At 42.5% G+C, this 23,498-nt stretch overlaps 2 protein-coding genes across 2 annotated transcripts in view; one reads left to right on the top strand and one right to left on the bottom strand.

The window, feature by feature from the left end:
* Positions 1–314: 314 nt before the first annotated feature.
* On the bottom strand, positions 315–16,830 carry ptpa (protein phosphatase 2 phosphatase activator). The gene is made up of 10 exons (NM_001141756.1): positions 16,798–16,830; positions 14,105–14,214; positions 13,421–13,507; positions 10,445–10,570; positions 10,167–10,284; positions 9,821–9,920; positions 9,588–9,712; positions 9,284–9,384; positions 4,887–4,994; positions 315–1,253 (listed from the first exon to the last, which is right to left on the bottom strand). Exons 1-10 carry the CDS (start codon positions 16,820–16,822, stop codon positions 1,179–1,181), a joined length of 975 nt encoding a protein of 324 aa, NP_001135228.1. The 5' UTR covers positions 16,823–16,830; the 3' UTR covers positions 315–1,178.
* Positions 16,831–20,773: 3,943 nt separating this feature from the next.
* The window catches only part of crata (carnitine O-acetyltransferase a), a 31,860-nt gene continuing 29,135 nt past the window's right edge, over positions 20,774–23,498 (top strand). Inside the window, exon 1 of the mRNA XM_014143433.2 lies at positions 20,774–21,062. Within this exon, the coding sequence (XP_013998908.1) occupies positions 21,036–21,062 (27 nt within the window). The 5' untranslated portion in view covers positions 20,774–21,035. The remainder of the gene's footprint in view (positions 21,063–23,498) is intronic.

Genomic DNA, 23,498 nt, shown 5'->3' on the forward strand with positions numbered 1-23,498 from the left:
TGGTATGACTATAACCCTTTTAACAATACTGAGCAGACCCAGACCCAAGCTGAGAGGAGCTGTACTGCTCTGGCATGGTTACACATCCACCATGGTTGCTGGAACAGGGTTGGAAAAGACAAGGCCTATGTGAAAGAAAGATGACCAAGCCAGCACGGTACAGTTCAGGTTGGTACAATAGTGTCAAAAGGGTATATTCACATTGTTTTAATGTTTAATTTCTAACCCTATTTCATTAGAATAAGTTCTTTGAGAACGTTGACATTTTCAAAACCAACCACCAGCTTCAACGAAATAATGACCAAACACCAAAATTAACAAATTATTATAATATGACTTACAACTTGGATGTTCATACAGGCAATAATGACAGACATTATGCAACAAAACTGAAAACAGTTGGCCAAAACATTAGTGGACACTCAAAACAAAAATCAGAACTGCTAAAGAAATTAGAATATCTCAAATAATCAGAGAAACACATTTATATCACAACTCGTTGTAATGAAGAATCAAAAAAAATAAAAAACAGCTCTGTATCAAGGACTCAAGAGTCCAGTATGGGGTAGGAGCTATACACATCAGGCCACTCACAGTAAAGCCAAGCTCTTGTCTCGGCAATGTTTATCCAACAAGGCTAACCTATCCCCGCTACACCAGGGGCGTGTTCATCAGAGCACACAATGGAAAACGTTCCAAAATATTACGCAACAGAAAACAAAAAATGTGTTACTTATTGGACAAGTTCAGGTAGTCCCCTCTTTCAGTCCATTTTCTTCCATTTGGTGCCTAATGAACACGACCCTGGTCAGCATTCGTACATTTATAGAAATAAATAAATAGACACACTAGTAAAGGTGTACACACTCTCAGTATTGCATTGAGAATGACTGACAGCTTTCCATAACACGCTTACTCACAGAGACACACACAAAAACGCTTCAATCTTCAGGGGGATAGAAAGACAAAACAAAACGGAATTGAGTCACTGATGATCGTGGTGCCGTCATTGGCAATTTGGGGAGGGTATTTTTTGTCTCTTTATTTTGGGGTTGGTGTCTGTGCTAATATTAGGGATGAAGTTGGGGATCTTTCTTGGGTGAGGATCGGGCGTTCATCCTCAAGGGATGTTGGGAGTTTGGTCTCTCCGTCACACACATGGTTTCTTTGGATGGCCGTCAGGGCTTCACAGGCTGGATGGAGATGAGACTGCCAAACTTGAAGTGCTGAATAACAGGGAACTTCTCCAAGCACTAGGAATAGACAAGGAGAAAGAGAGAAGGGAGGGAATTTACAAGGATGAAGGGAGATAAAAAGATGGTCAAAGAGAGGGAAAGATAAGGAAGAGATTTGGGGGGTTAAAAAGAAAGAGGGAGACAGGAAAGAAAGAGATGGGGTATCAGAGATGAGAAACATTTGAGATATTTGTTTAACCTATGAGAAATAGACAAAGCGAATAGAGGACCGGTGGTGAAGAACAGAAATGGTACAATTTGACGCTTGCTTTACTTCATCTAGTGCAAACTTGGTTTAGCATCATCCATACACACCAACCAAAGCCAAAGCTATGGACTTGTCTAGAACAAGCAACTTCGTGCAATTCACATAAGGTGGTCTATGTCCTGAAATAAAGCAAAAATCTCCACTTATGGATGTTTCTTCCAAACAGCCTCTAAAAAAGCAAGTTGGTGGATTTGTTATCCAGCAAGGTGTCAAAGCTTGCTAGCAAGAGCTTCCAATCACTGATGGTTATCACAAATTTGCATCGCTGATAATTTGCTTAAATGTTCAACTTTCCCGGCTCTAGCATAATACAAGGGAAGCTTCAGAGACTGGAGCTACCACAGGACAGCTAGCATTAACCCTTATCAGGTCATCTTTCATCTCATCCACAGCTGCCAGTCCTGGCTCAGTTACCTCTGGCTGTGACAATTTGGTCACATTTACATTCGTCTAAACATTGAGAGTTGTATCTGCCTTTCGTATGGCTAGCTAGCCACTTCCAGACCCGACATTGCTATTTATACTCTCCATGGACGTCTCAAAATGAGGGCTGTTGTACGAAACAAATTCATCATTGGATCGTCTCTAACCAATCAGAGTATCAAAGCCAATGATGGCTCTGGCACAACCCATCGGAATCTTGGGCCAATTAGAAGAGTCAGAATGTGTTTGCATTCTACAAGGCGTCAGGTAGGAAAACTAATCCAGACTCATTGTGGAGAAGAAACACGACTGGGCGTGGCATTGGGCAGCAGCGAACCAGCTAACTTCACACTCAGATCGCAGGCATATGAAACTTTGATAAATAAAATGGGAGTTTTTGAGTACAGTCATTGTTGGCCTCAAATCCATGCCTGTTTCTACGATCGTGTGATCGCCATTAAAAACAATTAAATGGAGACGGCCGCACCTGGCAGGTAGTTCACACTCCTAGAGGTGATAGACTGTTGGGGTGATTGAGTTGCCCAGTTCCAAATTGAACACTAGTCCCTAGTCAAAATAAATAAATATATCAATAAAATATATATATAATAAAAAGAAACACCTTGACCTCTCACAGATGACTAACATTGCTTCTGCTTACTACTTTGTAATACCACATTGCCAAAATCTCTGTGGGTGTATCTTCAGAACAGCCTGTAAAACTGGTCTAAAACTAGTCTATCAAGCAATGTGTCAAAGCTTGCTAGCGAGAGCTTCCTTCCACAGATTGTTAACGCAATGTTGCGTCGCTGATCATTTGCAGCCCTGAAGAATGCACAGTGTGCCGAAGTGTTTGTTTACCATTAAAATGTTGGGAACATATACAGTGTGACTTTTTTTCTTTTTATACACTACATCTCTAGCTGCCAAGAGTGAAATGATTCAATGTCTCCTTGTGCCTCCGTCCATTGAAAATGACTGATATACGGTAGTTCAGTGGCTCAAAGTAATAAACAATGTGAATCAACAGCAAATGCTAAAGATTTAGATGTGTGGAGTCAAAATTATTATTGCGCAACCTTCGGTAACACTTTACAGTATTTACCTAGTATTAGTGCTCACCGATTGACTGTTCTTTAAACAAGTAATTGACTGAAGTCGGTTCAATTATTAGAATTCCATTTCGTTTTTTCTGTGAGCTCCATGCGCATTTTCTCACTGCAGTTTCTCTAGCAATAGATCAAGCCCGAACTGTGCAATGTAGTAGGGAGTTATAGTTTCCAAAAGCCCAATATTAAACATAATTACCACGTTTTCTGTGCTAAACTAACTACAATGACCATAATCCATTGCGTGTCTACTTGTTTGGTCTGTGTGGGGCAGAGACAGAGAAGAACAGGGGATGTATCTCTACCTGAAAATGCATGATCTAAGTGATCAATAGTTAGTATTCAGAAGTCATAAAATATGCCTTTTTTACTTTGAAGAACTACTAAAACAGTGATTTTGTCAGACAGCATAGGCCTAGTTAAATAAAACATGTAAATAAATAGAGATGATATGAGTTGGAATGAAATAAAAGCCATCAAACAAATGTAATATACACAACTGAAATATTTGATTAAGTAATGTGAATAAATAATGGTTAAGTGATAAGCAGTAAAAATAATAAAAAATGAACTGTTATTTTTTGTCATTACATGGTAATAGCATAACACCCAATAATAACTATTTTAGTTGATTTGTGGTTCATACAACAGGCACCTTGACATACTACACTGGTATCAAGTATCAGAGGTCTCTAAAAAAGGTAAGTACTTCTTCAATCCGCATTTGTTCAGTCTTTGTCAATTGACTTTATAACGTCTGTAAATTAACTCCCCCAAAAAAGTCCACACCAGGGTCAGGATAAACATTTGAACAGAACGGCTTTTCTGAGAGTTGCATATTTTGTTGTTGTGCCCTAGCAGAAGTGGAGAAATTGCGAAAGGGCTGAGGAGGGAAGCAAGCAGCAGGCTAGAGGCAGGACAGCGGTAGAGAGAACCAGAGAAAAGAGGGAGCGAGACAGAGCACAGAGCTGATTCCCTATGTGGGGCCGGGGGAGGGAGAGTGGAATGCGAGCCTGGGAAGGATGGGGGGGGGATGGGTGGGTGGGTGTTAGCAGACAGCTTGGCCCCTCAGCTCTGGGAAGACTAGCAGGCCCACTCTTGAAAACACAGGATGTGGGCTCAGGCAGGAGAAGGGGGTGGGGCCAGCAATACTCTCTCACACACACACACAGACACTGTTCCGCTCTCTCAGTTCCTCTCTCGTTTAACCCTTGCCTGCCTCTAACTCTTCAATAGAATCATTAGCCTACTCGCTCTTCAGAACACATTTACAGTTATAGTCACACTTCAAGATAGGAAATGACATAACGCTAAGTTATATTTGAGTATTAATAAACAAGATTTTTATTTATAAGTCTCTTTCTTCCGTTCCACTTGGGAGGACTACACTTCTGTTTGAATGACCTTGTAAACATTAATGATTAAACTACTTTCATTACCCCTGACATGAAATTGAATCCCTACTCTGTAGTACCTCAAACGGCCACTGGGGAAATCCAGATAACAGAATTCATCTTTAAAAAGCACAGTCTGATTTCAACTAATGAAATTTACCCCTTGATTTGGGAGAGTATGACTCATTAATATCTTAATGGGATAAGTACAACTACCTTGTAACCTGACTGACCTATGACTCCACTGTTTATGTCTTGGTTGTCATAGGATACTGTGTTAACTAAAATATATACATCTTCAAAACGTGTTAGAAACCAAGTGCAATTTAACTGTTAATGGGACACATTTTCTTTATCGTTTACCTTTATTTTAGGGGGACCCACTGTCAAGGTTCATCATACACTTTTAAGTGTAGATTTAGATTGTTCTCACTCTATGGGGTGTCTCTCCTCTTACCTCTGCCTTGTACATTCGGATCAGGCCCTGGTTGACTTTGGACCAGGTGGGGACAGCACTGATGTTCCACAGCTGATTGGAGTGCTCAGCAAACGGACCAGTTTTCATCTGGGGGGAGGGGAGAGAGAGTGTGGGGTGGGGGGGTAATACAGAAAGAGAGAGGGGGGAGGGGGAAGAGCGTGAAATATATGTTAAATTCATCCATTAGCTAACCAGCCAATAAGGAATATATAAGCCTAAAACATTACAAGACATAATGACAGGCAGGTCAACAGTTGTCCCACTGTCCATCTCATACTTTTTGGGGTGCCAGTGAGGAGAGTGCATTTCTTTCTTTGTGTGTGTGTGTGTGTGTGTGTGTGTGTGTGTGTGTGTGTGTGTGTGTGTGTGTGTGTGTGTGTGTGTGTGCGCCCTTATATTAACCCCAAGGGAAGAAAGAGAGACAGACAGAGACAAAGAGAGTAAGAGGGGCCCTGAATGAATGTAGTGGTAGTGTTTGGACACTGTCTCCCTCCACAGCACCTCCCCCCCACCAAAACCCAGAGGACGGCTTGTGACCAGGGCAGGAACCCAACCCTAGCCCCTGGCTTCCCCCGGGCCTCCACCAGAGAGGGGGAGGGAGAGAGGGATGGGGGTGGGGTCTAGTGAGGGTACCCTGAAGGAAGGAGTGACTCACAACAGCATGTGGGGAAGGAAATGACTCTGGTGAGTTTAGTACACTACACACAACCTCCCAGAGAGGCTGAGACTGTGTATATATATGCACATTTGTGTATCAGCATGTGAGTGTTCGCACGTGAGAGAGAGAAAATATGCAAGCAGAACAACGGTTTGTCTGAGAGACCTTACAACACACACACAAACAGGAGAGAGAGAGAGAAATGTGCTTAAGGCACACATCCATACGCAAAATAAACCTGCATACATCTCCCCCCTCCTCCAGGGGGACAAACATTATCTGGAGGTGACTGCATTTCCTCCCAAATATGCCCTCCAAGACGAAACAACCAACAAAAACTCCTGCAGATCTGTCGCACGCTGGGTCTGTACATAGTCAATGGTAAGCTTTGAGGAGACTCCTATGGTAGGTACACCTACAGCTCATCCCTTGGCAGTAGTACTGTGTTCCCAGAGTCTCAGAGCGTTCACAGTCTACTTGAACGGAGCAACTCTCAATCATGAGGCGTCAAACGACACAATATTAAGAAATGCTATAGATGAAGACCTACCAACCAACTGAGACAACTTCCTGGACAAAACATTTCAGTGTAATAGTGAAAGTGTAAACTCCGCAGTAAAAAGCCTATCCAACCAAAAACAGAGACCTAGAAAACCTGAGCCTACGTCTTCACTATGGTGAATCACTAAAACAATACAGAAAAAGAACAGCACGTCAGCTCAATGTAATTGAAGAACCCATATAATCTAACCACAGTTATCTATCCAAAACAGAGATGTATGGATAAACCACTTCCCCAATCTTTCTGGCTCTATAACAAAGAACAAAAACATATACATGATCAATTACAAATCTTAGACTCAGCTATTAAAGACTACCAGAACCCACTGGATTAACCAATTACCTTGAATGAATTAAAGGACATAATGCAACCCTTCAACCCCAAAAGGCTTGTGGTGTTGATGGTATCCTCAATTAAATGAAATGATCAAATATACAGACCACAAATTCCAATTGGCTAAACTTAAACATCCTCCTCAGCTCTGGCATCTTCCCCAGTATTTGGAACCAAGGAGTGATCACCCCAATCCACAGAAGTGGCGACAAATTTGACCCCAATAACCAGATATGCGTCAACAGCAACCTTGGGAAAATCCTATGAATTATCATTAACAGCAGACTCGTGCATTTCCTCAGTGAAAACAATGTACTGAGCAAATGTCAAATTGGCTTTTTAACAAATTACCATATGACAAGCCAAAACAAAGCCAAAGTCTTCTCATGCTTTGTTTATTTCAAAAAAGCTTGACTCAATTTGGCATGAGGGTCTGCTATTCAAATTGATGGAAAGTGGTATTGGGAGAAAAAAAAAAACATTAAAAAAATCAATGTTCACAAACAACAAGTGTGCAGTTAAAATTGGCAATAAACACACAGATTTCTTTCCACAGGGCCGTGGGGTGAGACAGGGATGCAGCTTGAGCACCACCCTCTTCAACATATATATCAACGAATTGGCGCGGGCACTAGAAGAGTCTGCAGCACCCGGCCTCACCATACTAGAATCTGAAGTCAAATGTCTACTGATGATCTTGTGCTTTTGTCCCCAACCAAGGAGGGCCTACAGCAGCACCTAGATATTCTGCACAGATTCTGTCAGACCTTGGCCCTGATAGTAAATCTCAGTAAGACAAAAATAATGGTGTTCCAAAAAAGGTCCAGTTTCCAGGACCACAAATACAAATTCCATCTAGACACCGTTGCCCTAGAGCACACAAAAAAACAATACATACCTCAGCCTAAACATCAGCACCACATGTAACTTCCACAAAGCTGTGCACGATCTGAGAGACAAGGCAAGAAGGGCCTTCTATGCCATGAAAAGGAACATAAAATTCAACATACCAATCAGGATCTGGCTAAAAATACTTGAATCAGTTATAGAACTCATTGCCCTTTATGGTTGTGAGCTCCGGGGTCCATTCACCAACCAAGAATTCACAAAACGGGACAAACACTAAATTGGCACTCTGCATGCAGAATTCTGCAAAAACATTCTCAGTGTACAACGTGAAACACCAAATAATGCACGCAGAGCAGAATTAAGCCAATACGCACTAATTATCAAATTAAGAAAAGCTGTGTTAACTTCAACAACCACCTAAAAAGGAAGCAATTCCTAAACCTTCCTTAACAAAGCCATCGCCCACAGAGAGATTAACCTAGGGAAGAGTCCCTTAAGCAAGCTGATCCTGGGGCTCTGTTCACAAACACAAACAGACCCCACAGACCCCCAGGACAGCAACACAATCAGACCCAACCAAACAAAAAGAGAATTACTTGACACATTGGAAATAATTTATTTTAAAAAAACAGAGCAAACTAGAATGCTATTTGGCCCTAAACAGAGAGTACACAGTGGCAGAATACCTGACCACTGTGACTGACCCAAACTTAAGGAAAGCTTTGACTATGTACAGACTCAGTGAGTATAGCCTTGCTATTGAGAAAGGCAGCCGAAAACAGACCTGGCTCTCAAGAGAAGACAGGCTATATGCACACTGCCCATAAAATGAGGTAGAAACTGAGCTGTACTTCTTAACATCCTGCCAAATGTATGACCATATTAGTGACACATATTTCCCTCAAATTACACAGACACCAAAAAGAAATAGAAAACAAACTCAATTTTGATAAACTCCCATATCTATTAGGTGAAATACCACAGTGTGCAATCACAGCAGAAAGATGTGTGACCTGCTGCCACAAGGAAAGGGCAACCAGTGAAGAACAAACACAATTGTAAATACAACCCATATTTATGTTTACTTCTTTTCCCTTTTGTACTTTAACTATTTGCACATCGTTATAACACTGTATATATGAATAATATGACATTTGAAATGTCTCTAGTCCTTTGAACATTTTGTGAGTGTAATGTTTACTGTTAATTTTGTATTGTTTATTATCTATTTCACTTGCTTTGACAATGTAAACATATGTTTCCCATGCCAATAAAGCCCTTTGAATTGAGAGAAAAAGTGAAAGAGAGAAAGAGATCGGGAGAGGGAGGAAGGGAGGGAGGTCCCCGCAGCTGCAGCAGCTTTTTGCCTTTCGGGGGAAGGAACAGGACATAGCAACACCTCCTCCCTTCCCCTCCTTTTCTGCCACAGTCTCAAAATCACATTCCCCTCTCTCTGCCACTCCACCCAACACACCCTCTTCTGGTCAGGTTTCCTGGCTCACTTATGGGCTACTGTCTGTGTGAGTATCTTGTCGGTGGAATGGCTTACACAAATCAGTTCTTACTTTTCTTGCATTAACACTGGCCTTATGACTTAACACTGAATTTGCTTATAGCTGCTTTAGTCGCTATGGCTGAGATGTGGTTGTCGTACCTAGCTACCTTAAGATGGATGCACTACCTGTAAGTCGCTCTGCTAAATGACTAAAATATATTTAAAAAATACATAAGTCCAATTCCTCTGTCTCACAAAATGATGATCAGAGTTGTGAACCAAAATTCAGTCAACTCAATTCAATGATTCAATGAACACATCAGAAATCCCCATAGAATGCAATAGGGAGAAAATATCAATTCACGACCCGCATCACACACAATTCATTGTGTGTATGCACTGAACTGCGGTGGCATGGACACTGAACCCTGCGGAACACCCATTTTCTGTTTTTCCTTCTGCCTAAATGTCCCTCTCACCTCATTAATGAATTTGATGCACTCCAGAAACATGTAGTCGTGGTGATTCTCGTTGACCACTTTCTCATCGACAAAGTGCTTGGGCTCCAATGTGGGGTGGTCTGGGACAAAGGGAGGAGGAAGCAGAGGACAAAAAAGAAAAAAAACGAATTAGACACACCGACCACTGGGTGTCACTCTTTCCCTTGCCACACTGCAGTATAGCCTTTATAACTATCAAATATGCATGACACATATTTTCAAATACTGTCGCTGTGCATGGGTGAAGTAGGCTTTGCCTGGGCTAGTGGAGTAGGCCTCTTACCTACAAACTGGGAGCTGCCCCATATGAAAGGTAGAAATTGGAAATCGTCCAACCCCCAGACCCCCTGGCTGCCAGCAGGCTCCATTCTGTAGGTTTTCTGAAGCTTGCGCATGACCACCAGATACCTGGTGTGGTTTTAAAAAAGAAAGTTGTAGTTTCATTTATAGTCCATACGAGGCACATACAATCGTTTACAGATTGTGCACACACACACAAAACAGTGCCTGTCTCACCTGTCAAACACCTTGAAAATGATGGCCAACTGGTCATCTACCCGGAGAGCTCCGATCTTGCAGAGACAGCAGAGGAAGATGGCAAAGGCAGCCTCATGACCTGGCAACACAACAACCTGTGTCATTCATGGACAGTCACACACACATATGTGATAAATATAAGTATCTCCAATTGTTACTAATAGAGTTGTAGTGGGCAATACCAAAGTCAAAGGCAGAATATATTTGTAAAGGACAGCGTTCTGAAGAGGGAAAGAATGGGATTTGTGTTTCAACAGTGCCCTCTAGTGGGCATATGAAACAGGGACACACACACATTAAGGACGTGTCTGTCTGCGTGTGTTACCTGTTCCATAGTCTATCCTGGTGGAGTTGCCCACCGCCTCCTTCAAATACACAGCTATCTCTGGGGCCGCAGCTGCCTTGTCTTCTGGGATGACTGCTGCAACCAGGCCCTCTGCTTCCTACACACACCATTTTTTACATTTGTGTCATTTAGCAGAAACTCAGAGCGACTGAATATCACAACAAAACCTTTCACATACAAACAATTTCAATTCTATCTATTTTATTAAAACACTTCTGGATAGTGTAAACCCTTTGTGTGTGTGTGTGTGTGTTTACCTGGTCGAGCTTGGCGTACCAAGTCCTGTAGGCCTTGTTGCCGAAGCGAGAGGGCTGGTCTTCAGGAGGGGTCTCATCTATCCAGCGGTCCAGAGTCCCCAACAGAACCAAAAGCTTCTCTATGGTCTGAAATGAGAACAGACACACAGAAATATTCACAAAAACCCTGCTAACATATTTAACTGTTATTTGGATACAAATGATTCTTATTAGCACTTCAGCAATTTTGCCAAGAAGGATAGTTCATTATTATTGAGGTGACATGAAAGTTAGTGAAGACCTATACAAAAAGACTCAAAACTGTAATTGTTGCCTAAGGTGCTTCCCCCATGTATTGACTCGGGTAGGCGCTATACTTCAATATGATCAAGATATGTTTTCATTTCAAATTAATTCATATATTTGCCATCAATTGTTACTTCAAGGCTTTAAGGGAAATAAATGTGAAAAGAACACAAAGAGGGTGAATTATTTTTGTTTGTGTACCAACAACAGCAACAAAGGGGTTGCCCATCTTTCACACTGACTGACAGCCAGCTTCGCTGTAGATGGCCCTCCCCTTTCACCTCCCAAACTACTCCATAAGTCATGAAAAGGAGGGACAGTAGTAGTCCGTGTATGTGATGCTACCAAAGGCAAGAATACAATATAATGGATTTCCATGTATTTTTTACGCATGGAATTAGCGCCTGTTCGGGTGGGATGGAGGTTTTGACAGACTGCATAACATCACAATCTGAATAGTCTGACCAACGACCAGTCACCTTTTATTTTCATATGCATCTTCCTACTTTGTAGGGGTAAGTGGGGTAGGCTCTAGAGAACGGGGTAGCAGGTAGCCTAGCGGTTAAGAGCGTTGGGCCATTAAACCAAAAGGTCGCTGAATGAATCCCTGAGCTGACAAGGTGGTAAAATGTGCCGTTCTGCCCTTGAGCAAAGCAGTTAACCTCCAACAACAACTGCTCCTCGGGTGCAGATGACGTGGACGTCGATTAAGGCAGCCCCTCGCACCTCTCTGATTCAGAGGTTTTGGGTTAAATGCGGAAGCCACATTTCGGTTGAATGCCTTAAGTTTTGCAACTGACTAGTTATCCCCCTTTCCCTTCGTGTCTAGACGATCCTATCTGCCAATCTGGGCCGTGTATGTAAATATATTTAAATTTGTATCAACACACCCACACGATCAGATTGAGCATTTTAATGGCTAAAGGAGGCTCAAAGGGAAACAAATTATTTAAAATATACAGTGCCTTAAGAAAGCATTCAGACCCCTTGAATTTTTCCACATTGTTACATTACAGCCTTATTCTAAAATTGATTAAATAAAAAAAATCCTCAGCAATCTACACATAATGACAAAGCGAAAACAGGGTAGAAATTTTGAATATTTATTACAAATAAAAATGGAAATACCTTAATTACAAGTAATCAGACCCTTTGCTTTGAGACTCGAAATTGAGCACAGGTGCATCCTGTTTTCATTGATCATCCTTGAGATGTTTCTACAACTTGATTGGAGTCCACCTGTGGTAAATTCAACTGATTGGACATGATTTGGAAAGACACACACCTGTCTATATAAGGTCCCACTGTTGACAGTGCATGTCACAGCAAAAACCAAGCCATGAGGTTGAACGAATTGCCCGTAGAGCTCCAAGACAGGATTGTGTCGTGGCACAGATGTAGGGAAGGGTACGAAAACATTTCTGCAGCATTGAAGGTCCCCAAGAACACAATGGCCTCCATCATTCTTAAATGGAAGAAGTTTGGAACCACCAAGACTCTTCCTAGAGCTGGCCACCAGGCCAAACTGAGCAATTGGGGGAGAAGGGCCTTGGTCAGGGAGGTGACCAAGAACCCGATGGTCACTGACAGAGCTCTAGAGTTGCTCTCTGGAGATGGGAGAACCTTCCAGAAGGACAACCATCTCTGCAACATGCCAACAACCAGGCCTTTATGTTACAGTGGCCAGACAGAAGCCACTCCTCAGTAAAAGGCACATGATAACCTGCTTGGAGTTTCCCAAAAGGCGCCTAAAGACTCTCAGACCATGAGAAACAAGATTCTCTGGTCTGATGAAACCAAGATATAACTCTTTGGCCTGAATGCCAAGCGTCACGTCGAAGGAAACCTGGCACTATCCCTACGGTGAAGCGTGGCGGTGGCAGCATCATGCTGTGGGGATGTTTTTCAGCTGCAGGGACTGGGAAACTAGTCAGGGTCGAGGTAAAGATGAACGGAGCAAAGTACAGAGAGATCCTTGATGAAAACCTGCTAAGGACCTCAGACTAGGGTGATGGTTCACCTTCCAACAGGACAATGACCATAAGCACATAGCCAAGACAGAGCAGGAGTGGCTTCGGGACAAGACTCTGAATGTGCTTGAGTGGCCCAGCCAGAGCCCGGACTTAAACACTATCAAACATCTCTGGAGAGCTGAAAATAGCTGTGCAGCAACGCTCCCCATCCAACCTGACAGAGCTTGAGAGGATCTGCAGAGAAAAATGGGACAAACTCCCCAAATACAGGTGTGCCAAGCTTGTAGCATCATACCCAAGAAGAATCAAGGCTGAAATCACTGCCAACGGTGCTTCATCAAGGTACTGAATACAGGATCTGAATACTTATGTAAATGTCATTTGAGAATTTAAAAAATAAATAATTATCCCCCAAAAATGTCCCTTGTTTTTGCATTGTCATGAGGTAGTGTGTAAATTGACGAGGAGAGAAAAAAACAATTTCTTCAATTGTAACAAAATGTGGAAAAAGTCAAGGGGTCTGAATACATTCCAAAGGCACTGTATATACAAAAAAATTGTTTATAGAACATAGCTATTTTCATTAAATAAACAGTGATTTAGACACAGTGATGATTTAAACAGACTGCATGGGGGCTTTAAATGAGCGGTGTGTGTGTATCAATACACATGTAATAAGAAACATTGTTTCCATCTGAAGGGATATGTCACTACATACCTCAGACACTTTGTATTCACATGTAAGTTTCTTCCCCTTCACTCCCTCGTTCAGCGTCAGAATGAATCCCATGTAATCAGCATACGCCTTTGAGGAAGAGAGTGAAAGATGGTTAGTACTCAATGGAGGACCTGACTTTTCTAGTTCTCCAATGCTGTCATTACAGGTTACATATACCCTTTGTATATTCGGTTGGGATAATAAAGACTAATCTACTTGAACATGACTACCTGGGTTGAGGCATGCCGACTACCTGGGTTGAGGCATGCCGACTACCTGGGTTGAGGCATGCCGACTACCTGGGTTGAGGCATGCCGACTACCTGGGTTGAGGCATGCCGACTACCTGGGTTGAGGCATGCCGACTACCTGGGTTGAGGCATGCCGACTACCTGGGTTGAGGCATGCCGACTACCTGGGTTGAGGCATGCCGACTACCTGGGTTGAGGCATGCCGACTACCTGGGTTGTATTCATTAGACTACACAACAGAATACTTTTTAAAAGCTTTTACAATGGAAAACTAAAGAGTTTGTCCCAGTAGTCCCTCCCTGTTAAGTCAATTTTCTTCCATTTGGTGCCTAATGAACAGGCCCCTGGAGTGTTTCCATTTCCATGTAGTGGGTGTCTAAACCCTCTGGGCTATAGATAGGTTTAGAATTAAACCCATCATAGGTGTGGCGTACCTGGGAACGTTTCCACTTCCCCATATCAGGAAACATGCTGATCTCCTTTTTGGGCACCATGAAGTTCTGACAGACAGGGATCGGTGGAGTGTCATCTTCGGGGGAGGAGCCTGAAGAGTAGACGGGGAAACTAGTCATGGCATGTCAGCTGTGTCCCAATAGCTTGAGTTGCATGCTAGCTGTTCCAGTCATTACACCATTAGCAATGGCTTGCGAAATTACCATCAACTTCCTTCAAACTGCACGCAGAGACATACAAATGGTATCCATGGGTTCATCTGACTCTGGGTAAGTAGAAAAATAGCTAAATTGCCAAAAACTTGCACTATCCCTTTAACCAGATTACCATATCCAAACTCTGACCATGTAGGAGCAACATCTGCTACTAATTCTAATGCTGCACTGTGTTAGAGGCCTGATTCTGAGACATAATACAATACTGTCCGCTTGAGTAATCCCTCTGGAATAAATAAACATTTAAGAATAACCACACACAAAAATACATGACACATACAGATTTTTCGTCATCACTGAGCAGCACATGAACTCATTGATATAGTCTAACTAATGTCAGTGTGCCCTGTATAAACTATGGCACCATGTATGACACAGCCTGACATCGAAAGGCGGGGACAATATTGCCTTTTTTCCATCCATTGACTTCATGCCCAAATGGCTATTCTACCAATAGCTAGCTAGCTATTGCAAATTACATAGCTAGTGTAACAGTCATTTGCCATTAATTGGCTCATGCTGATTGTACAAAATGAAAGTAGCTAGCAAGCATCTATATCACGGGTGGGTCTAATCCTGATTGGTTAAAACCCCATTCCAGCCGGTGTCTATTCCACAAATTACCACCAGCTAAATTTACAACGTTAAAATGCCTATTTACTCTGTTCCATCTGACTGCGCAATCTGCTGGATCATCAGCCCAGCCAGGCAATTCATAAAATTGATCTCATTATAAAAAGCATCTAGACATTCTCACATTTCTTTTAGACTAACATTAGGTTTTCAACAGCAGAGATTTGTATAAACCTTGCTGTCTGTCTCAATGACATTTGCAACATTGTTTCAATATTCAAATTCGATCTCCAGCTGTCCCATTGTAATGAATGTGTCAGGAGTTGGGACAAGACAGACGGGCAGTGTCTCAGCCAGTCGAAATCCTGAATCAGCTGGCATAATTTTTACGGATATATACAAAGAAATGTCAATTGAAAAAAGGTACAACGAAATTAAGTGCAGATATTTTGCAGACTTTCCAGCTTAAGTGATTTATTTAACTAGGCAAGTCAGTTAAGAGCTAATTATTTATAATGCTGGCCTACCCCGGCCAACCCCTAACGACTCTGGGCCAACTGTGCGCCGCCCTATGGGACTCCCAATCACGGCCGGTTGTGATACAGCCTGGAATCAAACCAGGGTCTGTACCAGGAACAGCGGCTCTAGCACTGCCTTAGACCGCTGCGCCAATCGGGTGCCCTGATTGTGTTAGCTGTGTTGTTGGCTAGCTCCTCTGAACAACAGCGTCCTGACGAGTGAGCACATTTTCTATGCCAGGCGTAATCGCACCTCATTAGCTCATTGTTAAGATATATCCAAATTAGTGTCACCAGAAAACAGCTTCAACAAATGCAAATACGTTGTTGTTATTCTGGGTGCATATTTCGACGTGACTAAGTTAGCCGTAGTTGGCTAGCTATCAAGCAAGGGATAATAACGTTGCCAGCCAGTATGACAATAGAACATTTAGAACGTCGAATCCATAGAGACTAGGTCGCTTCTCTAGCAACCAAACTGATAGACCAGCCGGCTTGGGTAGCAACCCTAGATGTGTCGGGCCAAACACCCATACAAATATATCCTCCAAAGACTGGCTTCTCGGGCATTATCACTTAATTATACCACGGGTGGTTCTAATCTTGAATGCTGATTGGTTAAAACCGCATTCCTGGCGGTGACTATTCCACAAATGACCACCTGCTAAATCTATGACGTTAAAATGTCTATTTAATCGGTTCCATTTCACTGTGCAGTCCACTGTCTCCGGTGGTAATTTGTGGAATAGAAACCGATTGGAATGTGTTTTAACCAATCAGCATTCAGGATTAGACCCATCAGTTTTATAAATTATGAAAACAGTCATTAATGAGCAGCACATGAACACATTGACATAGTCTAACTAATGTCTGTGTGCCCTGTATAAACTACGGCACCATGTATGACACAGCCTGACATCGAAAGGCGGGGACAATATTGCCTTTTTCCATCCATTGACTTCATGCCCAAATGGCTATCTAGTGGCAGTGCATTAGCACATTCTACCAATAGCTTCTATCTAGGTTAGCATGTTGCATTGCTAGTGTAACAGTCATTAGCCATTAATTAACTCATGCTGATTGTACAAAATGTATTTAACTAGCTATCATCTATATCATGCAATAGATGATACAAGGTTCTATAATTTGCTCATTACTAGCTAGCGCCTCGAATTAGATAGCTACTTAACCACGAACAAATAGTCTAGCTAGCTACATTGCTAACCAGGACCCATTCATTGGCTCACGAAAAGTTACGAGCAGCATTGTTCCACATGGGGAATCTCCTTCTACTTCTTTCTTATGAGCAACCATTGCATTCATTTTAATATTACAGAAAACTCAGCATTAAACGATTAAATCAGCTACCTGAATGGTGTTCAGTCTCCGCCATGTTTACAAGAGTTGCCGTACAACCAGATATCTCACCGGATGTATAAATGTGAATCATCCGGTTGGCGTTTCCACTCACTACCAAATATGGTGATGAGAGGAAGCTAATGGAGAAGATGGCGCGAGGTTGATTTTGGCCGACATTCTGCGAAGATTTTCTCATCGATGAAAGATTTAATCTCAATACAGTTTTCTGTTTCCAAAAATAGACTCAGACTAAGTTTTGTAGACTTTACCCTTTGGCAAAGTTTTTTTTTATTGCGCACGCGCACTTCACATAGTAGGCGTTCCAGAACGTTCACAGAACGCGCCAATAGGATTTCGCTAGCTCGTGCTTGGCTCTGCCCACCTCCTTGCTTGTTCTCCCCACTATGATTAATTTGCTCCCATTGGAAACTACACGTTGTTGTCTATCTTGGGGAAGTTATACACATCTTTGGTTTAGGTTTTGACAACATCAGTCACCTTTCAACTTTCACCCTAGTCTCGAGCGTCTTTTGCAGCGCCCTCGTGCGTTGTTGCGGTGCCCTGCAGCGACTAGCGCGTAGGCACCATAGATGTAGATATAATCGGATTTTTGTCCTCTATTTATCATATGTATCGAATATAACAGGTGTAGTCTTTACAGTGAACTGCTTACTTATGAGCACTTTCCCAACAATGCAGAGCTAAAAACGAAGAAAATATTTGCCAAAAAAAAGGAAATATGAACACAATAAAATAACAATAATGAGGCTATATAGGAGTACCAGTACCGAGTCAATGTGAAGGGGTATGAGGTAGTTTAGGTCATTAACATTACATCTGCATGTGGGTAGGGGTAAAAGTGTCAAGGAAATCAGGATAGAAAATAAACAAGAGTAGCAGCAGACTCGTCTTTATATCTGTGCCATTATAGCATCTGTGACAGCATGGGCAGCGCCATTGAGGCTACAACCCATAGGAATCCCCACCCAGTTGACTACTCCAAAATGGCAGAAGCATGGTGGAAGCCCTCAACGGCCCTGCACATGCTAAATTGGCCATTTGGCCACTAGAGGCCTTTATTGGTCTCCTGAGTGGTGCAGTGGTCTAAGGCACTGCATCTCAGTGCTAGAAGTGTCACTACAGACCCTAGTTCGAATCCAGGCTGTATCACAACTGGCCGTGATTGGGAGTCCATTGGGCGGCGAACAATTGGCCCAGCATCGTCTGGGTTAGGCCGTCATTGTAACTGACTTGCCTAGTTAAATAAAGGTTAACATTGTATTTATTTATTTACAAATGGTAGCGTAATTTTCTACAAACTCTTGGTGCTTTCAAGACAACTTGCAACTCCGGAAAAAAAGGAGGTTTTCAAATCATGACATCAGTGATCTTCAAGTCGGAGCTCTAGAATGACGCCAGTTTCCGACTTGGAAACAGAGTTGGATGACCATTCAAAACTATTTTTTCCCAGTCGGAGCTCGTTTTCACCGAGTTCCTAATTGTCTTGAACGAACTGAACTCGGAAGTCAGAGATTTTCTAGGTCGCGGTTGTTTTGAACGCATACTTAATGCAGACGCAAGATTCGGAGTGTTGTAATGTCGTTTTTCGTCACAAAAGGGGCGGCTCCTTGTAGATCCGCCACTCGATATATTTTTTTACTACCTGAAAATTGAGATACGCCGTATCATTCCTTCCGCAGCATGGGGGCAGTGTTGTCACTTAGTGTTTTGATCTGATCTACGCCACTCGGGAGCATAAACCACGTTTCCATCCAGTTTTTATGCGAGTGAAGTCATACCATAATAAAACAAATCACTACAGCTGTGAAGAAAACAACACCTTTCTGTACAATTGTATAAATGCCGACAGATTAGTTCGACATGGTGGGATCTTTTTTGTGTTGGTAAAATGTTTTATGCGAGAAATGGCGGTGGAAATGCCTTTATGCACAAATATTGATAAAACTACCATCATATCGAAGTAAACTTGGACTAGTCACGCCATGACATGGTGCGTGGTCCCCCCACTACGACTTGGGAAACAGTTTGTTAACATATTAAATAATAAGGTATTATGAACTTCATAGGGTGGTGAAAGTGCACGGTGATCTTGATGCTTCTTTCATGACATGATGATCGATGCTTGACTGCCGTTTGACAAATAAATATATTGCCACTCTTTCCCATAATAATCTGTAATGGAAATTATATGATTAAAGGTTTGACTAAATTATTTCACTCAGAAACCATATAACCTGTTGAAATGTATTAGACAATTATAAGGCTATAATAATGTGTTAACTATAATCGAATACTGTGTGTGAGTAGATGGGTTAAGACTAAGACACTGTTACCACTTCAAAATAAACAGGGCAGAGTTGATTAGACGACCTTGGGAAGGGAACAGGAGAAGAAGCCTCCCTAAATTAGGGAGAGAAACAACGGCCTGGGAACGGCTTAGTTGGCAGGAGATTAGAAGACAGGTGGCAAGGTTGATAAGGAATGTATGTGTACTGTGGAAAAATACAGCCGCCTAAAGTGGGGTGGAGTTCTCTACTGATGTAAGTTTATGTGTGTGTTTAATATAAAAGACTTTGTACATTGTAAGGATTTCAGAGCTCTCATAAATAAACGTTTGACCCTTGTAGGCTGGTTCTCCGTCTGCTTCATTCAACCAGAATCTTACACACTCTGGGGGGGGCAGACTGAGTAGTTTAATTGAAGTTCGGTTTAAGAACATTGATAACTTAATTCTCATAACATAATCTCATAATGTACTCTAGACTACCCGCACTGTATCTACAAGCCGTTAGCTAGAGCGCACTTGTCAAGACCTGAGTAGGCACATTTGCTATTTAACGCAAAAACAAGAATTGAAAATGCTATGGAAACACATTGAACTTGAGCTAAAACGTAAGTATTGTGCGCACTAGGTCATCACGCAACAAGTCCGTTTGGTGGAAACACCACTGGTTGGAAAACGCGCATATTTTCTTTATGCGGATTTTACAAAGTTCGCATGAAAATATTTCGCCAATTGGATGGAAACCTAGCTATAGACTGACTAGGTGAATCCAAGTGAAAGCTATGATCTCTTATTGATGTCACCTTTTAAATCCACTTCAATAATTGTAGATGATGGGGAGAAGACAGGTTAAATTTGGATGTTTAAGCCTTGAGACATGATTGTGTGCCATTCAGAGGGTGAATGGGCAAGACAAAACGGGGTATGGTTGGTAGTAGGTGCCAGGCACCCGGTTTGTGTGTCAAGAACTACAACGCAGCTGGGTTTTTTACGCTCAACAGTTCCCCATGTGTATCAATGGTCCACCACCCAAAAGACATCCAGCCAATTTGACACAACTGTGGGAAGCATTGGACTCAACATGGGCCAGCAACCCTGTGGAACGCTTTAGACACCTTGTAGAGTCCATGCCCAGACTAAATGAGGCTGTTTTGAGGACAAATTGGGCTGTAACTCAATATTAGGAAGGCGCTTCTAATGTTTTATACACTCAGTGTATAGGCTATGAGAATTAACGTAACAGGTTAGGAGACTGATTGACATCATCATTCAACTAAAATATAACTTCATTTACATTGAACATTTTGCAAAAGTAAATCGTGCATCTATTTATCTGAAACCCACAACATGAACGATTCAGAGTAGCTTTGCGTTCCTAACAGTGTTGTCCACATTATCCTGCTTTTTATTCCCATGTTCTTTGTCCTATTTCTGTCTTAAAGTTCACAGGCAACAACTGCCGTTTAGATATTTTTGTGATCTAACTGCGCCACAATCCAAAGTAATAGTCTATCAAAGTAATTACACCAATTATTTTACTAAATTTAACGTTTACTATATGTAAGTGCTTTGCTTTGAATAGTAAAGTAAACCCTTTAAGAGCTAAAGAACAACATCTAGTTTATAATTATACATCTGATTATTTCACAAACGTTTAGCTAACCAAAGCAACTTGTGAATGGAACTGGGACCGGCGAGGAGATCATGTTACCAAAACGTGTCAACGTAGTGAAGCTGTAACTGCGCAGCTAGTACTATCTTTGGCGTAGCTGTCTTAACGATGGCAGAGTTGTTGTTTTGAAGGGTGTTCCTGAAGTAACTATTCGCCCTTGAATACGCTTTGTGGTCCGTTCATTGGAGTTGAACTGGGAATGAGAAACCGATTCATTCCTGTACTTTGAGCACCGGGCATTTGTGGGCGGATCTTTCCGAATCATCCAGAATGTTGGGCATTTTAGCCAGGACGATGGTGAGTACACAATCAACCATGTTAGCTACAATAGCTCCCTTGTAGCCCGCAAAAGGGTTTAGCAAGGAAAAACAAGTGTTCTTGGGGTGTGTTCTAGTTAGCTAGTTCTATATCGAAAACAATGGGCATTGAGTCAAACTCTAGCTAGCTAACGTTACGCAGTTACAGCCTCGCTGTGTGTCAAGCAATGTGTAACACGTTAACTATTCGGGGCAAAGTCAAGCTGGAGATTTGCCTTACTGATATCGTTGCTGTGGTGTAGTTAAAATTATATTACATATTCACTTTGCTCGTTAATACCAATTAAACAAAATGCGCAAGAATGGTATAAATGACATTCTGAATCAGCTGACTATAGCGAACAAGTAACACCCCTTGTTTTTGCACTTCGGTTTCGTTTTTAGTTTTTGGGGTCAAAATGTCAAACCGTTGCTCTCCGCTGACGCTTAACGCGGGACCGTCTTAACACTGCAACGCCTACTTTTGCGTGTTAATAAAACATGTCTATAGCTTCACAACCACATAAAATATCGCTCTCAAATCAATTTGACATTGTTCAGAGACTTCTCTCGAATCCACTGCAAATTGTTTTTTGTTGTTGTTATTTTACGTTATAATTTTTTTTATTCCCTTTACAGAGAAATGCTTCCACCTTATAGGACTTACATGAATACAAACAACTGTGATTAGTTCAGAGACCTCGCAATTACTTTAGTATTTCCCAAAAAACTTTGGCTGTTTTTCAATGAATACATTAAAAAAAGAAAATAATTAAAACTTCAACAGCTTCCACCCCATGTCACTTGCATGAATTCAACCAACTGTTATTGGTTCAGGGACCTCATCAATACAACTTAAGGCAAATGCTTTTGTATTTTTAGAATTTGGCTATCTTCAATTAATTGAAATTGAACTTGCATAAATATGTCCATAACTTCAATAGCGTCCACCCCATATGACTCATGAATACAACCAACTGCTATTGTTTGAGGGACCTATTCCCCAATCCACGCCAATTACTTTTGGGCTTTTTGGCTTAATTTAAAAAAAAAAGTCTATGTTAATTGTATTTACATGACATACTTCCTTCAATTACTTCCACCGTATGACTTGAATGAATGGAACAATTACAGTCCAGCTTTTGCTCCACTGGCTGTTTCAGAGCAGTGTGTCACCATTTGGCTATCTAAAGAGGGTCATAGTTACTCCCGCCCTTTATTGAATGATAGAGCTCTGGAGGGCCATGGAGTGCTGGGGTTCCAGATGGCCCCACTCCATCCAGCCAGCCCCCTGCCCCAGGGACATTTGGGAGAGGGCCAAGGAGAGCTGAGGCCTACCCAGGGAGAGGGGACCGACCTGTGACCTCCAGGGGCCACCACTCAGTCCAGCCAGCTCTCTGCCACCAGGGACATTTGGGAGAGGGGACTGACCTGCAGCCTCCAGGGGCTGCCACTCAGTCCAGCCAGCTCTCTGCCCCAGCAAAAGGATCAGGGAGGGCTGGCCCACTCACAAACCTTCTCCCTGGGGCCTACCTGACCTCCAGGCAGCCACTGGTGATGTCTCCCCCACTCAAGGCACTCCTGTCTGGTGCTTACTCCTACTTCACCTTCTCTGGAGCGCCACGCCTTACACTGCAGCTCCACAGCCTAAGTCCAGACCTCTAGACCTACACTCCCTGCCTGCACTGCCTGCCTACCTGCCCTCTCCCTTGGCTAGTCCAGCTTATTCCTACCCATGGAGCTCCACTTTTTCCTCTCCACAGCCTGTCCAGACCTCCAGGCCTCTAGGTCTGCTCTCCCTGCCCTGTCTGCCCTCTCCCTGAGTCCAGCTTACTCCCAGGGCCTCCAGACTTACTCCCTACTCTCCCTACCCAGGCAACATCCCTCTCCCTGGGCATCACCCATCACCACGTCCCGGCCAGGGCTCACCCACCTCCAGAACCTCGCAAACCAGGGAACCCGCACTTAACCACCCCCAACCCCCCAATCAGACCTTTATAGCTCCTCTCCCAGGAACCACAGGCACCTGGTGACCCAAACCCATTCTCTGCACCTGATAAACCACTCAGCAGGTAAAGTTCAGCCATGCATCTGGTGGCTGCGCTCCAGCACAGCATCAGAGACTAAGCCCAAACATTAAGGGTAGGGGGTCCTGCCCCTGTCCGAGTCTGGCTGCCCTTGCCCAGACTCTGAGCACCCCTTTACTTTACATTCAATGTAAAGTAAATTGAAATGTATAAAATCTATACGCCCAAAAGTAATTGCTGTGGATTAGAGGGAAGAAGTCCCCGAATCAATATTAGTTGGTTGTGTTCATGAAAGTCATATGGGGTGGAAGCTATTGAAGTTTTAACCAAGTACAGTGCCTTCAAAAAGTATTTATACCCCTTGACTTATTCCACATTTTTCTGTGTTAATTAAGGCCTTAATTCAAAAT

This window comes from Salmo salar, chromosome ssa01, assembly GCF_905237065.1.
Source record: "Salmo salar chromosome ssa01, Ssal_v3.1, whole genome shotgun sequence".
Taxonomy (NCBI): Eukaryota; Metazoa; Chordata; class Actinopteri; order Salmoniformes; family Salmonidae; genus Salmo; species Salmo salar.

Excerpts from the sequence above, each read along its gene's own strand:
- ptpa (NM_001141756.1), bottom strand. The coding sequence starts at position 16,822 with ATGGCGGAGACTGAACACCATTCAG. Across the intron at positions 14,215-16,797 it reads GGAGACTGAACACCATTCAG|GCTCCTCCCCCGAAGATGAC; the intron begins GTAGCTGATTTA and ends TCTACTCTTCAG. Across the intron at positions 10,285-10,444 it reads GGTACGCCAAGCTCGACCAG|GAAGCAGAGGGCCTGGTTGC; the intron begins GTAAACACACAC and ends TGGTGTGTGTAG.